The sequence below is a fragment of the Vulpes vulpes genome, chromosome 16, assembly GCF_048418805.1.
Source record: "Vulpes vulpes isolate BD-2025 chromosome 16, VulVul3, whole genome shotgun sequence".
Lineage (NCBI taxonomy): Eukaryota > Metazoa > Chordata > Mammalia > Carnivora > Canidae > Vulpes > Vulpes vulpes.
In genome coordinates this window covers 52,245,881-52,260,684 of record NC_132795.1, presented here as the reverse complement: position 1 = coordinate 52,260,684, position 14,804 = coordinate 52,245,881, and the positions used below count along the sequence as shown (strand labels likewise).

General features: G+C 44.3%; 1 protein-coding gene across 8 annotated transcripts in view; it reads right to left on the bottom strand.

The window, feature by feature from the left end:
- EFCAB6 (EF-hand calcium binding domain 6) overlaps positions 1-14,804 on the bottom strand; it is a 243,750-nt gene that overhangs the window by 97,501 nt on the left and 131,445 nt on the right. For all 8 annotated transcript variants that reach the window (XR_011997867.1, XR_011997868.1, XR_011997869.1 and 5 more), the window contains one exon: positions 13,683-13,851. Coding sequence is in view for 5 of the 8 variants with exons in the window: in XM_026017432.2 (XP_025873217.2) it covers positions 13,683-13,851 (169 nt within the window). In the remaining 3 variants the exon portion in view is untranslated. The remainder of the gene's footprint in view (positions 1-13,682; positions 13,852-14,804) is intronic.

Sequence of the window (14,804 nt, the reverse complement as noted above, 5' to 3'; positions counted from 1 at the left end):
TAATAACAATCCTATGATGTAGCTACTACTATGATTTCCATTTTAGGGATAAGGAAACTGAGGTCCAGAGAGGCTTGCCCAAGGTCATCTAAGTATTAAATAACAGAGCTGTGATTTCAGGTCTGGTGGCCTGGCTCCAGAGTTTACATTTTAAACCAAAACACTACCATGTTTTTCAAAACTGATTGAGTTCATTCAAAAAGTATTTATTGAGCACTTATGTGCTGGCCCCTGTTTCAGATGCTGGAGATGGGGCAGAGAACACAAAAGACACATACAACTGCCCCCGTTGACCCCACACCTCAGTGAGGGAGATGGGGCTATGGGGAAGCAGTGCCCTCAGGAGAGAACCAGGCTGGAGCCTGTCAAATGGGAAAGTATCAAAGAAGAGCCATAGAAGCTGGGAGGGCAGAGGCTGGGGTCTAATTAAGAGAGATACAGTACTTTACAGGGAGAAAGTTCCAGGGGTAGGAATCCAGAGGATGGGGAAAAACTGGGAACTCAAAGCTTCTTAAGAGCACAGGATAAAAAATGATATCTATAATAAACATTTCTTAAATGTGGACAGAGGGCAAAGGATGTAAATAGGCCACTCACAGGAAAACAAATCCTAATAGCAAAAACATTATACATTTACAAGTAGTCAGGGAATAAATACAAATTAAAGTTAAACTGAGCTATTACTTTAAAACTACCAGACCAGCAAAAATTTAAAAGAGCTATCATGCCTATTGCTAACGGGTTAGAAAAAAAGATACTCTATTACATAGCTATCAGAAATAATAAATGTTATAGTGTGGTCTTAAAAAGCAAACAGGGGCACCTGGGTGGCTCAGTCAATTGAGTGTCCTACTCTTGATTTCGGCTCAGGTCATGATCTTGGGGTTGTGAGTGGAGCCCTGCATCTGGTTCCATGCTTAGTAGGGAGTCTGCAGGAGATTCTCTCTCCCTCTGCCCCTCCCACATGATCTCTCTCTCCGCACCCTCTCTCAAATCAATCAATCAATCAATCTTTTTTTTTTAAAGGCAAATAGACAACATGTATTTATATGTATTATGTCAGACCAAGCAGTCCTACTCCTGGGATTTTATTCTATAGAAATAAAGACATTAGCATGTTAAAGAAAGATAGTTTAAAGAGATTTTAAAAAGGAAAAGAGGGGACACGTGGGTGGCTCAGTGGTTGAGCACCTGCCTTCGGCTTGCATCATGATCCCAGGGTCCTGGGATTGAGTCCCACACCGGGCTCCCTGAAGGGAGCCTGCTTCTCCCTCTGCCTGTGTCTCTGCTTCTCTGCCTGTGTCTCTCATGAATAAATAAATAAAATCTTAAAAAAAAAAAAAAGGAAAAGAGAAGTGAATGCTCATCAAAAATGGAATGACTGATGTTCTGTGTGTTGGAATGCCTTTCCTTACAGTGGGTCTATGCTTCCAGTGAGAACAGAAAATCCAGATAAAATATAGCAAAACATCTCTTTGAAGTACAGAAAGCTGCTGAGGCAACTAGGATTCAAAGGAACAATAATCTGAGAGGAGGGGAAGCCCTCAGAACTCTCCCTCATGCATTGTGGGGGCAGGGCAAGAGGCTTAGGCTGGGGCTGGTGGTCCAGGCAGTCAGTCACTACCAGCAGGTGGAGAAGCAAACAGAACTTGTGATGAGTTCATGGAACCTGACAACAAAACCAGAGACTTAAATAGATGACTCATGAGAAGGGAAAGCAAAGAACTGAACCCAACACTGCCTGTTCTCCCCTCAAGATGTTTGCTGAGTTTGGAAGCTGTGCAAGGCAGAAGACTAAGAATCAAGGCAGAAAGTCTCTAAAAGAAAGATGGGATTTTGTTTGTCACCTTGTGGTCCCGAGAAAACAAAGGTTGAAGTTCAGGATTTCTCAGGAGCAAGGGCTCAGAGAATAACCCAGCTTCTCTTATAAACTTTAGAGGCTATCTTAGGAATAGGAGGTTGAAAAAAAAACCCACGCAAATGGAGCCTTGAGAAACTGCAATCCAGCCTCAAATCAACTCAGTCCCTAACTAGGTTAAGGTCATCAGTCCCCACTCTATCTGACCAGCAGGGAAAGAGAGCCACTATCTAGAGCTTCTCTACTTTCTTATCACAATATCTCATCTTTAATAAGAATCTGTCTGGCATTCCAAAAGACAGGGCCATGTGACCCAAAATCAAGGGGATAAAAGGACAATAGAGGAAAATCTACAGATGACCCAGATTCTGGAGTTAGCAGGAAAAAAAAAATGAATTTTTAAAGGAGATATAAATATGTTTAAGAAAATACAGGTATATGTTGAGACAACAGAAGAAAAGACACAAATATGGAATGTATTAAAAATAACCAAATGTAAATCCCACAACTGAAAAAAATACTAAAATTAAGAACTATATGAATAAAATTAACCACAGATTAGAAAAAGTAGAACACAGAATCAACAAACTGGAAGACAGGTCAATGGAAAATTCTGGAACTGAAGCCCTGAAAGAAAAATAGTGGAAAGTACATAAGAGAGTGAGCTACAAGTGAGATACTGTGAACAGGTCTAACATACATATCTGGAGGCCAAGAAAGACATACAAAACAGGACCTAACAAAGAAAAGAGAAAAGAGCTGGGAATTTTTATTAAACACATCAACCTACAGATTTAAGATCTGCAAACCCCAGCAGAATGCAAACAAAGAAAGCCACACCTTAACACATTATAGAAAGCTGCTAAAATCCAAAGACCAAAAGAAAAAAACCTAAAAACTGCTAGAGAAAGAAAAAGACACAATCCACTTAAATGTGCAACATAAGACTGATGGTTTATTTATCCACACACCTGACAGAAGCCAGAAGACAATGGAATGATATCTTAAAAATGCCAGAAGAGAGTAATCGCCAACCTAAAATGCTATTATTCCCAGCTAAAATATCTTTAAAAAGACTGAACTTCTGCATCCAGATTTAACATGTGAAGAGTTTGAAAGTTATCACTTCCATTGTTACAAGAAAAAGTCTGAACATACTGAAAATCAGTAACTTTTTAGAGCCATCAGAATAATCTGGTATCTGGAAGACAGGTGAATACATACAATCACAGCCAAGATCAGCTAACCTGGAACAGAAGCCATTAGAGCCACAAACTGGTAGGAACACGTAAGTGGTAATTTTGGCAAACTGCTGGAGGGTGAGCAAGGATTAGCATAAGACTCAGAAACTCATGGGGAACCAGTCTTTGGAGGTGGCCATATTTTCACAGATTTTACCACTAGGCCTTCTACCAGGTTCTCAAGGTGAGCCTTCCAAGAAGAATCCCCTTATGTGTCAGGAAAATTAAACCCCAAGGAAATAAAAATAAGTAAGTAAAGTAGAAGAAAAGAAATAAGACCAAAAATGACTGAAATAGAATATGGACAAACAATTGAGACAATCAATGAAAACACAGCTTGTTTTATAAAAAGGATCAATAAAAGTGATAAACCATCAGCTAAACTATTCAATAAACAAGAGAAAAGATTTTAAAAATTCACCAAAATCAGTAGTAGAAAAGGAAACCCTATTAATGATCATACAGACATTTAAAGGATAATGAGGCATGAGTGGATACTGATATAAACAAGTGAATCAATTAATACATGGGATAAAAGATACAAATCTCCCATGCAGAAGAATTCCAAATAATTTATGTAGATATTCTCCCTTAAAGAGGTGGAGCATAATAGGTTCTCATTCCTTTACTGTGGGCTATGCATAGTGACTTCTCCCCAAAGAGCACAGAATGCAAAGAGAGAGAGAAAAAAGAGTAAGTCTACAGTGGAAAAGAATGAAAGCTCAGCCAGGTGACCAAGGTCAATATCAACAGTAATCAGCCATGTTGATGGCATATCCCCTGATAGAATGCAATGAGAAGGGGTACTTTACCTCTGTGGTCTTCCTTCCAAAACATTACTCTGGTCTAATCATGAGAAAAATATCAGGCAAATCCCAACAGAAGACATTCTTCAAAATAGTTGGCCAGTAATCTTCACAACTGCCAAGGTCAGTCAAAAACAAGGGAAGTCTGAGAAAGAAACTGTCAGAGCCAAGAGGAGCTAAGGAGATGTGACAACTAAATGTAAGGTGGGGTCCTGGAGAGAAAAAGGATGTGAGGTAAAAACTAAGGAAAACAGTGTAAACCATAAAAACTCAGCAAGATAGCTGCCACTACTCTTGCATTAGCAGAAGGACAAAAGGGAAGTCTTTAAAATAAAAATGAGCGTAGGTGCTAGCACAAAAATGTAAGATGGAAAGAATAAGAGCAGCATACACACGTAGACACATATGGCAGCTTATTTACTATAATGGTAATAATAATAGTGTCTTGTTTAACCTACATGTATAATTTAAATGCACAACAACAATAACACAAAAGATAGGGGTAAGTGAAATTAAAGCATTTTTAAAATTTAGCATTTTAAATCTAACCCTGTTAGGGAAGTAGTCAACATAATAATCTGTGTTTAACTACAAACTGTAAGACAAGGATGCATGTTGTAATCACTAGTGTAGCCTCTATACCAGTGGCAGAAGAATGTTCTCACCGACAAGCTAACAGAAGGGCAAATGGATTAATAGAAATAGTAGGATATTCTAAAGAAAGGCAAGAAGACCCATGAAAAAGCTGGGTCAAATAGAAAAAAATATTAAGATGAGAGATATAAAACCAACAATATTAGTAATTAAATACTCCAAATAGAAGACTGACTGTCACAACCTAACCTTCTAAAATATCAGCTATATTCCGCCTATAAGACACTTACTTGAAATATAAGCACCCAGAAAGTTTGAAGTGAAAGGACAGAAAAGCAGACACTATGCAAACATGAATCAAAAGCTGAAGTAACTATGTTATTATGAGACAAAAATAGGCTGGAAGGCAAGTAGCATTACTCTGTATCAAGAGTCATGTCATAATGATAAAGGAGATAATTCACAGGAAGTTGCAGCAATTCTAAATCTATGTGCACCCAATAATTTAGCTTCAAAGTGAAAAAAGCAACAATCAACTGAATAAAGAAGGATCTTCACTAGACAAATTCACAATCAGATGGAAGAGTTCAAAACACTTCTCTCAATAGCTAATGGAGTGAGCAGGCTTAAATTTGATAAGGATACAGAAGTTCCAAAAAAACACAATTAATGAAATCAATATAATTGACATACTTAAGAAAACTGAAGGACCACGGTGAAGTATGCATTCTTTTCATGGGCTCAGGGAACATTTACCAAAATTGTCTATATGTCAGGTCATAATCCAAGCCTCAATATATTTCACAAGATAGGTTGAAGTCATTTAGACTTTAGAATTTACTCTCTGTTCACAATGGAATCAATTTTAACATCAATAATAAAAGTGAATTAGAAAATCCCAACTGTCTGGAAATTAAACATTACACTTTTTAAATAAACCATGGAAAAAAGAAATCACAAGGGAAATTATAACATATTTTAAACTGAATGACAATGAGTGATATACCAAAACTTGTAGATATGGCTAAGACTGTACCTAGAGGGCATCGTGTAGCCATCGAGTCATACACGAGAGAAATAAAGGCTAAAGAGCAACAATCTAACATTTTATCTCAGGAAATTTGAAAAAAAAAAAAGCAAATTAAATCCTGATCAAGTAGAAGGAAAACAATCATTGAGGTAACAGCAGAAATACACAAATGTAAAACAAATATATGAGAAAAAAATAAAGTTATTACTTGGGAAAGACTAATAAAACTGACAGACTTCAACAGGTTCAGGATAGGATGGAGTAATTCCTGGTGTGCTAACATTCCGGTTGAAAACAACTATAAGATAAAATGAAGGCATGGGAGAGCCAAGGAAGCCATGAGGTCTGAGAGATGGAAGTTCCAGGTGAGGAGGACTCTTCACGGAGGATCTGAAGCTATGCAATTGTGTCTTCCCTGGAAGAGCTGATGATTCTGGGATCGGAACTGAGGCTGAGAAGCAGGGTTGGGCCAGGCAGGGGCCCACTCAGCAGAGCTCTCACTAGGTTGGTGGTGGTGCTGGAGTGGCTACACTGGAGACTCGGACTGGTTCTCCCCTTCCAGACAAGCACTGACCTCGAGAACTGAATGCAAGTCCCCACACTGTGGTACTTAGGAGACAAAGGCCATCCAGGAAGAAAGGCCCTGAGAACTCAAGGAAACATGGAGGCCCTCGAAGTGTGGTTGATTGACACCAAAGGTCTGCAGCTGCTCCTGCCCTGGAAGATGTAGCCAGTTGGGGCACAGCCAGAGGCTGCGAGAGTCTAGTTTTGGCCTCTGGCAGAGGGTGATGGCCAGAAGATGGAGAAATACAGACTTCTAATGGTTGTGTTGGCACATGGTCCAACAAAAATGAACATGTGAGGGACCTGGAGCACAGGGCTGGTCACCCCTTAAAACATGAGCACCATTGGGAAACTAAAAACCAGATCTACTCATCTGGTCCCCACCACCAGTCCTCAAAAGAGCACTTCATCTGTTTCTCCCTAAGTGTTTCTTACTGGAGTCATGAGCAACGCCCCCTCCTCCAGCGAAGATAGAGAGCTGGTACCCCATGTGCTGAATCTGATGGGGCCTCAGAGCGTGCGTGGAGAACTCCTCTTTTTTACCTACAGTAGTCAAAATGCAACATGACCTCAAAACCCTTTAGCAGCAAATGTGGGGAGATGACCCCATGAAGATCTCCTGCTCTCGGGGTCTCGGATTCTATGTGGATGTACCTGCATCTCTTATTACAAAAGTTTCTGTTTGTCCTTTTTTTAAACTTTTTAAAACTGAAGTATGATCGACATACAGCATCCTAATAGTTTCAAGTACACATCACAGTGATTTGACGTTTTTTATACATTATGAAATGATCCTCACGTTACATCTAGTTACCATCTGTCACCACACAAAGCTATGACAGTATTATTGACTATATTCCCCACGCTGTACATTTACATCCCCAGGACTTAACATATTTTATAACTGGAGGTGTGCAGCTCTTCATCCTCTTGCCTTATGTCACCGCCCCCCGACCCCCCTCCCAGGCCTCCCCACCTCTGGAAACCCAGTTTCCTGTATCCATGAGTCTCTTTCTGCTTTGTTTTGTTTGTTCCTTTGTTTTGTTTTTTAGATTCCATAGGCAAATGAAATCATATAGTACTTGTCTTTCGCTGACTTATTTCACTTAGCCTAACATCCTTAGATCCATCCATGTGGTTGGAAATGGCAAGAATTCACTGTTTGTCCCTGTTATGGTTCCCTCATTTTTTTCTTTTTCCCCCTCACAAAGGTGACCACAACACACAATAAAAAGTTTTTAAATACCTGTTTTATTTACCAGAATTGTATGCTCCCGATAGAAGTTTTAAAACCAGATGGAAAATATTTACTACTCGACTGTAAAAAAACTCAAATTCTCCTTGAGTCACCATAGTCACTTAATTTGTTTGATTAACCACACCCAAGGCCTATGAGATGCTCAGTGGTGTTTATGGGCTTGGTTTATGTCCTAGTCCCTGACCCCCAAGGGGGAAGGACTGTGTGATTAGGAAGTGATGGTCAAGGGTGGGAGGGAGCTGATTTCTGGACATGAGAGTCTGACCAGCCCCCAAAGGGCATGGGGTGCTCTGCTGGGAGGAGGAAGGAAAGGTCACCTCCTCCCAGGTAAGGCAGGTGTGAAGCAAAGAGCCACGGCATCAAGAATCTAGGGCGCTGGGTTGGGCTGTTACAGACTCTTGCTTCACTAATATGCGTCTCAGGGGCTCTGTATGTTTGCTGAGGAGCTCTGCAGCCCCATGTCTGTCTCCAGGGGCCTCAGCTGGGACTCCAGGGATGAGACTAAGGATAACAGTGAACTGAACAACGTACAGTGTATTTACTGAGGATAAAGAACAGTTTACCATCAGGAACAACCAATGACAGGCAACTGGAATGTAAAGCTGCCCTCAGATTTCTGATGGATGGACTAGCTCAATTACTCTAATTACACAATTAGACTAATCTTGACTTCTGTGTCCTTGGATGTTTTGTCATTTTATATTCCCTGTGGGTCACTGGCCCCAAGCAATGAAACTTCTGCTTTCTCCACGTCACCATGTGGTTTAGTCCTGTACCAAGTATGGAACAGGCATCCTCAAAATGTTTACTGAGAGAGAGGATGGCAGGGACTTACAGCTGCCTGCCTGATGTATACTCCCTCCTTCCCCCCTACGAACAGAGAGCTTTGCTTTTTATAAAGGTAGTTATGTACCCAGCAAAAAAATAAAAAATAAAAAATTAAAAAAAAATCACCTTTTTCTCTCTACAAAATCTCTATTTAACAGAGCCTGGTCAATAAAATGAAGCTGCTGAGAGAAGCTTCCAACAAAGCCTTTAAAAAAAGAAAGAAAGACTCTCCTGGCTCAAGCCTTTTGCCTACACCTTTCCCCTTCTTTATGCCTGGAACATGTGTGTGATGGCTAGTCCCAGCAGCTGCATTCCAAGCATGAGAATGAGGCTGAATGAAAAAGTTAGCAGCGGCCTGGGCCTCTGCAGACACTGTAGAGCTGCCTCAATGGCCCTGCACAGACAACGTCTGGACTCCTTATCATGAGAGAGAAAAACAGTCACCTCTCTTATGTAAGACACGGCTTTAGGGACTTGCGGTTAACTCAGCATGTGTGAGAGAGGAAGACAAGAAGGAAGAAGCATCTAGAGGAGGAATCTAGAGTCTCCATCACTCTGAAATTCAAAAACGGTCTTCCTGCATCATCACCAGTTCTTGACTTGTCATTTAAATAAAATGACACATTACAAACTATGCAAAAGTCGTAGGCCATGGGGTACAGCGGCCAGAGCAAGCAATGAACCAGGGGAGGGGGCATTTCCTGGGAGAAAGAATATGCCTTTAGGGTTGTTATGAGAGATGATTTAATGTCAGATGCAACATACCCAGACTGGGGCTAGCGCCATTCCAGAAAGAGCAGTCCCTCCGCCTCCACCCGATAGGAATGACACATGTAACCAAGGAAAGTACACTGAGTCCATTAAAAGCCCGACAGCTCTGCCTCTGGCAGGACTGGTGGCTCAGTGTGCTGTGGCTGGTCACCTCACACTCTCCAGAAACTCTGATACCTTTCACATCAAAGATAGGGAAAAAAAGGCAGGGGTGGGGGCAGATCATTAGTAAACAAATCTGTATAGCAGACAAAATCTTCCTGATCATGGTGGTGAAAACCAGTAACAGTGTTCCCAGCAATGACAATGCGGAGACCCACTGGATTTGGTGACCCATGAGTTCCCACCCGGCTCCAGACCCTATTACAGCTCTTCCTCGTTGACCCTGTACAGCCAGCCACCTTCTGCCCCCGCCACAGGTCAGGCAATGGCTGGTGAGGATAAATATTTAGCACTTCCAGTTTAGAGTACAAGGTATCTGGGCCAATGGTAAGCGCTGCCGACGCTCAAATTATGAACAACTCCAGGCATGCATAATTGGGCAAGCAGGTATATGTGGTCGAGAGCCTCATTCCCAGTTCCTCTGGGACGAAACTCAGCAACCACTGCACCACTAATTGGCGTGGGACAGATTTGGGGAAGACAAGGGCAAGAACACTGCATATCCACGACCAAATGATAGGGAGAAGTTAAAGGACATTGTTATTAAAATTAATGTCCTCCTCTCAAAATTCTGAGGCCAGATACAATCTCAGAGCTGCCATCAATTACACCCAGGTAGCCAGTACTGCAACCCAGCTGGTGCATATTACACCCAGCAAACCCATATTACACCCAACAAGCCTACATTACACCCAGCCAGCCCATATTATACCGAGCAAGCCCACATTACACCTGGCCAGCCCATATTATACCCAGCGAGCCCATATTACACCCAGCCAGCCCATATTATACCCAGCCAGTCCACATTACACCCAGGTAGCCCATATTATACCCAGCTAGCCCACATTACACCCAGCCAGTCTGTCTTACACCCAGCAACTGTCTGAGGTTAAGAGACCGACGTGGATCCCAATCCAAGGGCCTGAGTGGCTTACTAGCTGAACAACACTGAGTCACTATCCTAAGCCTTGGCCTCCTCATTTGTGAAGTGGGCATAGTATCACGTACGCCCCACAGGGCTTCTGCGAGGATTAGAAACAATACACGTGAACCAAGGTCCACAGAGCCAGAGGCCACAGGGACCTGATCACTGGCGTGGTGGCTGTGGTGATGAGTACGCTCATCACTGCCGTTTTCCCAGGGACAGTTGTCATCATCATCACAGTACTGTAACCACACTTACACAGTTGTCATTCGTCACTTATACTTAAAGATCGCAGAGAATTCAATTCCAAAGGCTTCGTTGCCACTGAAGTTCAACATTCCCAAACCTTCAACATCTGGGTGCCCTACATTATGTCTAATTTGAATTCGTGTTTCTTTCTACGGCGTAAGATTGTGATTTCTCTAGCTCAACCTCACTGGTCCGAGAAGCACCCTGATCTATAAACAACCTCTTCAATTAACAGTGAAGTTTATATTTACATAATGCTTTGAAGTTATCAGCTTATGAAGTTCAAAACCAGGTTCCCAGTGGACCGTTTAAAATCATCCCAGAGTTGTTGGTCACAATAGCATGTTTCCCAAAGCTTAAAGCCAACAAATCCCTGGGGGAGGGAACCAGTCAACAATCTGCCTAATTGAGTTCAGAGCAAATTGGTGATTGACACAACAGCAACTTTTCTCCCTGCACGTTGGTCCTGTCCTTTCATGGCTTCGCCGTTCCTTTCCTCTCACATGGGCACGTCTTCAGGAGGCAGGAAAGTCTGTAGGAGGCCAGGAGACTAGAGAGAGGGGGGAGAGGTATGCAGGCACCACCAGGAAGCAAGCAGCAGGACAACCGTGCAAGTAGCTGCCCCTCAGGGTCAGCTAGAATGCAGAGCAAGTCAGGGGCAGGGAGAGGACGAGGGTGGGCTCGCGAATTGCCACTGATGGGTGTGGGAATCCCGATGGGCTTCTGTACCTGCCTCCCTCAGTTCCCAAGTGGCACCCACTCTGGGCTCTACTAGGGCTTCTAGTTACTCTTCAAATTCATCCATTCGTTCAGCCAATGTTGGGCCCTGCCTTGTGCCAGGCACCTGGGATGCATCACTATCTGAAAGAGAGAGATGGCCACCTTTGGAGCACGTTTTATTGGAAGAAGTCAAGCAACAGCAGAATGAAGAAATGAAAGGAAGGATTCTAAGCACAACATGCGTGGCAGCAGGTGATAACACCGAGAGAGAAAATGGGGGTAAAGAAGATCGAGGTGGGAGAGCAGGTTATATCTGCCCTGGGAATGTCAGTGACACCTCGAAGTGCAGGTGGACAAAGGCTTGGAGAAGGTGAAGGGGACAGTCACGCAGCTATCAGAGGGATGCGCTCCAGGCAGAGGGGACAGCCGGTGCCAGGTGGTGTGAGGCGGGGCAGGAGGCTGGTGTGGCTGGAGCGAGGTGAGCAGTGGGGAGGGTGGTAAGAGTGGAAGTCAAAGACACAATGAGGGGCTGGGTAGTGTGCTGGACCCTCTAGGTCCTGCGGGGACTCTGGTTTGTATTCTCACGAGGTGGGGGGCCATGAAAGGGTTCTGAGCAGGAGAGGCCCCCTCTACAGACCTGTTGGGGAGGAGGACTCTGGCTGCTGGGTTGAACAGACCCTGTGGCAGGAAAGGGCAGGTGTGGGGAGGCCAGTGGGGTGGCGATGGCTGGAAGTGGCAGAGATGGGACAGCAGTCACTGTGTCCTGGGGAGACTTTCAAGGGGCTTTGTTGATGCACTGCGTGTGGCTATGACAGGAAGGGGAGAGTCCAGGAAGACCCCAGAATGGAGCTCCGAGTGACTGGGAAAGGGCTCCTCTTGAGAACGGAAGGGCTGCTGGAAGACTGGCCTTGGTGGCAATACACCTTCTCCGGACGCCTCAGGGAAGAAGTCAAGTGGGCAGGTAGGCACCTGAGACTGCAGTTTTAGGAGGACGGTCTGGGATGTGAAGCAGAGATGCCAACAGGAGAGCCAGTGGCTTAGTGATGGCAGAGAAGCCCTAGGATGAAAGAATCTGCGGCTGAGCTTACAGACTTGTGCTCAGGTGAGCAGAGGTAAGCAGCGGTCGTCGCAGTCTATGGTCTGGGGTACTAGTCCCTGCTTTGCCACCACCTCCTGCCCTTCCCTAAGGTAACCCTCGAAAAATCAGTGGCAGCCTAATGGATTCTTTTTTTTTTTTTTTTTAGATTTTATTTATTTATTCATGAGAGACACAGAGACTGAGGCAGAGGCACAGGCAGAGGGAGAAGCAGGCTCTAGGCAGGGAGTCCGACGTGGGACTTGATCCCGGGTCTCCAGGATCATGCCCTGGACCGAAGGCAGTGCCAAACCGCTGGGCCACCGGGGCTGCCCAGCTTAGTGGATTCTTGATCTCCTGGGAACCTATGAACTGACTCTGTGAATTAAGATCATTGACTGAACCATGCTTGTTCAAGACACCTGGGCATGAGGGGTCAGGACTGGCTGGTGCCAGGGGACTTGGGGGCAAAAGAGTCTAGGACAAGGTGCCCTGGGAGTGTCAGGTGATTCACACCCACTTACCACCACCCACCCCACTGAAACGGGTCACTGGAGATGTCAATAACTGACCATCAGCCACCCAGTACCCCAAACCAAAGATCCGGGAGCTGCTCCTTACCCATTTTCCTCTTTCTTGTCCATTATCCCTTATTCCCAAATATTTCCTGAATCTGTCCTCCTCACCATGCCCTGCGTGCCCTCCACATCCCCCAGTCTGGGCTTGGGGGGGGGGCAGGAGGTCTGGGCTGGGTTGGTAGCTACCTAATCCCATCCCTGTGCGGACACATCCCTGCTCTCTCCTCCAACCAGCCTCAGGGATGCTGCCAACTTGGAGATAAAATAAGTACAGAGTCTACTGCAGCGCCTGGCACGGGGGCAGGCACTAGATAAATAGTAGCTACTAATATAATTATTCTCTTCTTGGAAATATATTTCATTTCATTCTTCTAAATTTGTGCACACAGACACTGCTATGTATTAGCTGAAATGCTTTCCTTAAAAATAGCTGAAGATGATTAGCTAGAGGGGTCATAACAGGAATTTTAAGCAATCACTTAAATTAATTCCTTGAGAAGTCTATGCAGAACCCTTCAAGCGGAGTCCTTTCTGGCACAACCTCTCAGTTCCCATCAGCACTCCGAGCTTCCCGTTTTTACTGCCAGATTCTTTTTTCACTTTCTCGAGGAGCAAACCACAGCCGTTATCACAGCCTCATTGGGACTCCTCACCGCTGGGGAAGGGGCCGGAGCAGCTTTGCTGCCCATCCCAGTTCTGCCCCAGGTGTACTTGAGGCGCCGAGCCTGGGGCCAGGTACTCCAGCCAGCCTGCCAAACCCAACATCCACCAACACTCCGTCTGGACAAAGCTTAAATGCCAACAACTGGTCACATCCATACCAAAAGTACTCTCCGAAGAAAGTTGCCAAAGATGTTTTTGGCCAAAAGAATCCTTTTATGTTGTTGGAAGATACCTCGAAATGGGTCCGCTTTGCCTGGAAGGGAATAAACCCTTGCTGAAAATATACTGCCCGTCCTTGAAAGCCTGACCTTCTCCAGGAGTGAAAGAAATAGAGAAATACTCGGACACCCATTCTCCTACCTTCTTGAAGTCACGCACATGAATTTTGCCAGTGAGCTCCTTGCTATAGTCAAGAAAGAATTTTTTGAATGCTGGGTCCCGCTGCTGAATACGGTTTTTTAGTTTTTCGATCACTTCATCCTTCGTCATTTTCTTGGTCGAGGTGCTTCTGTCCTCCACAGGCTTGGTTCTAAAATCACAATCAAGCATTTAGATCCAGCAGAGTGCTTCCCAGAGACCTCGCCCAATTTCGATCGGACCCAGGACAACAAGGAGGTCCACCGGCCCCTTTCTCCCAAACCAGGAAACAGATGCACAGCTAGATGGCATGACTTGAGAACCTTTCACTCGCCTGTGTTCCAGAGAGGCCCACAGCACTGCATCCATCAGGTGAAAGCTCCTCCTGTCGTGCTGGTGGGGCCACAGGCCAGGGCAGGGAGCTTCAAGGTTGTGGATATGGTCATCCCTGTGCTAAGCCCTCCAACTGAGCTTGATGCTGGCTGAACAGGGCGTGTGACTGGGCAGACAAGGTGGGGAAAATAAGTATGTGTGAACTGGGAACATAAAAAGCCAGAGCCCATTACCAAGCTTTAAATGAAATGGGCTGTTTTGTGGTAACTAGGCCAAAGAAGTCATCAAACATTCATGGGAAGGAAGGGAAGTTCCCAATTATTCCAAGTTGATTTATCCAGTCAACCGGATTTAGACAATCTAGATTTTATGTGATGTGCTATGTGTATGAGAGAGATGGAGTGTGATGATGAATAATTATTTCTTCAGCTCTCTCGGAGTCTCTGGGACCCCACCAGAGTGGGAGGAGGAGAGCCCGAGTGACAATCATGGAGAAAGGACTTCTCTCCTGCTGCTTCCACCTGCAGCTTTCAAGAGCTCCACAGGAATGCCCACATTTTAGAATAAGCCTAATTGCCATTACTTTTTCCACTGGTTTTAGGAGGCAGACGCATCTCATCACAGAATATTTAACCTTTCTCTTAAAATACCATCCCTCTGCCCATTTATAAAGCAGCTACCACTGAAATGCCCAGATATTCAAATTTCATTACCATAGCATTAAAATATTCCCACTGCTCGATACTTAAGAATTTTTTAAAGGGAAATGACAGAGTGAAGTCGGCTGAATAG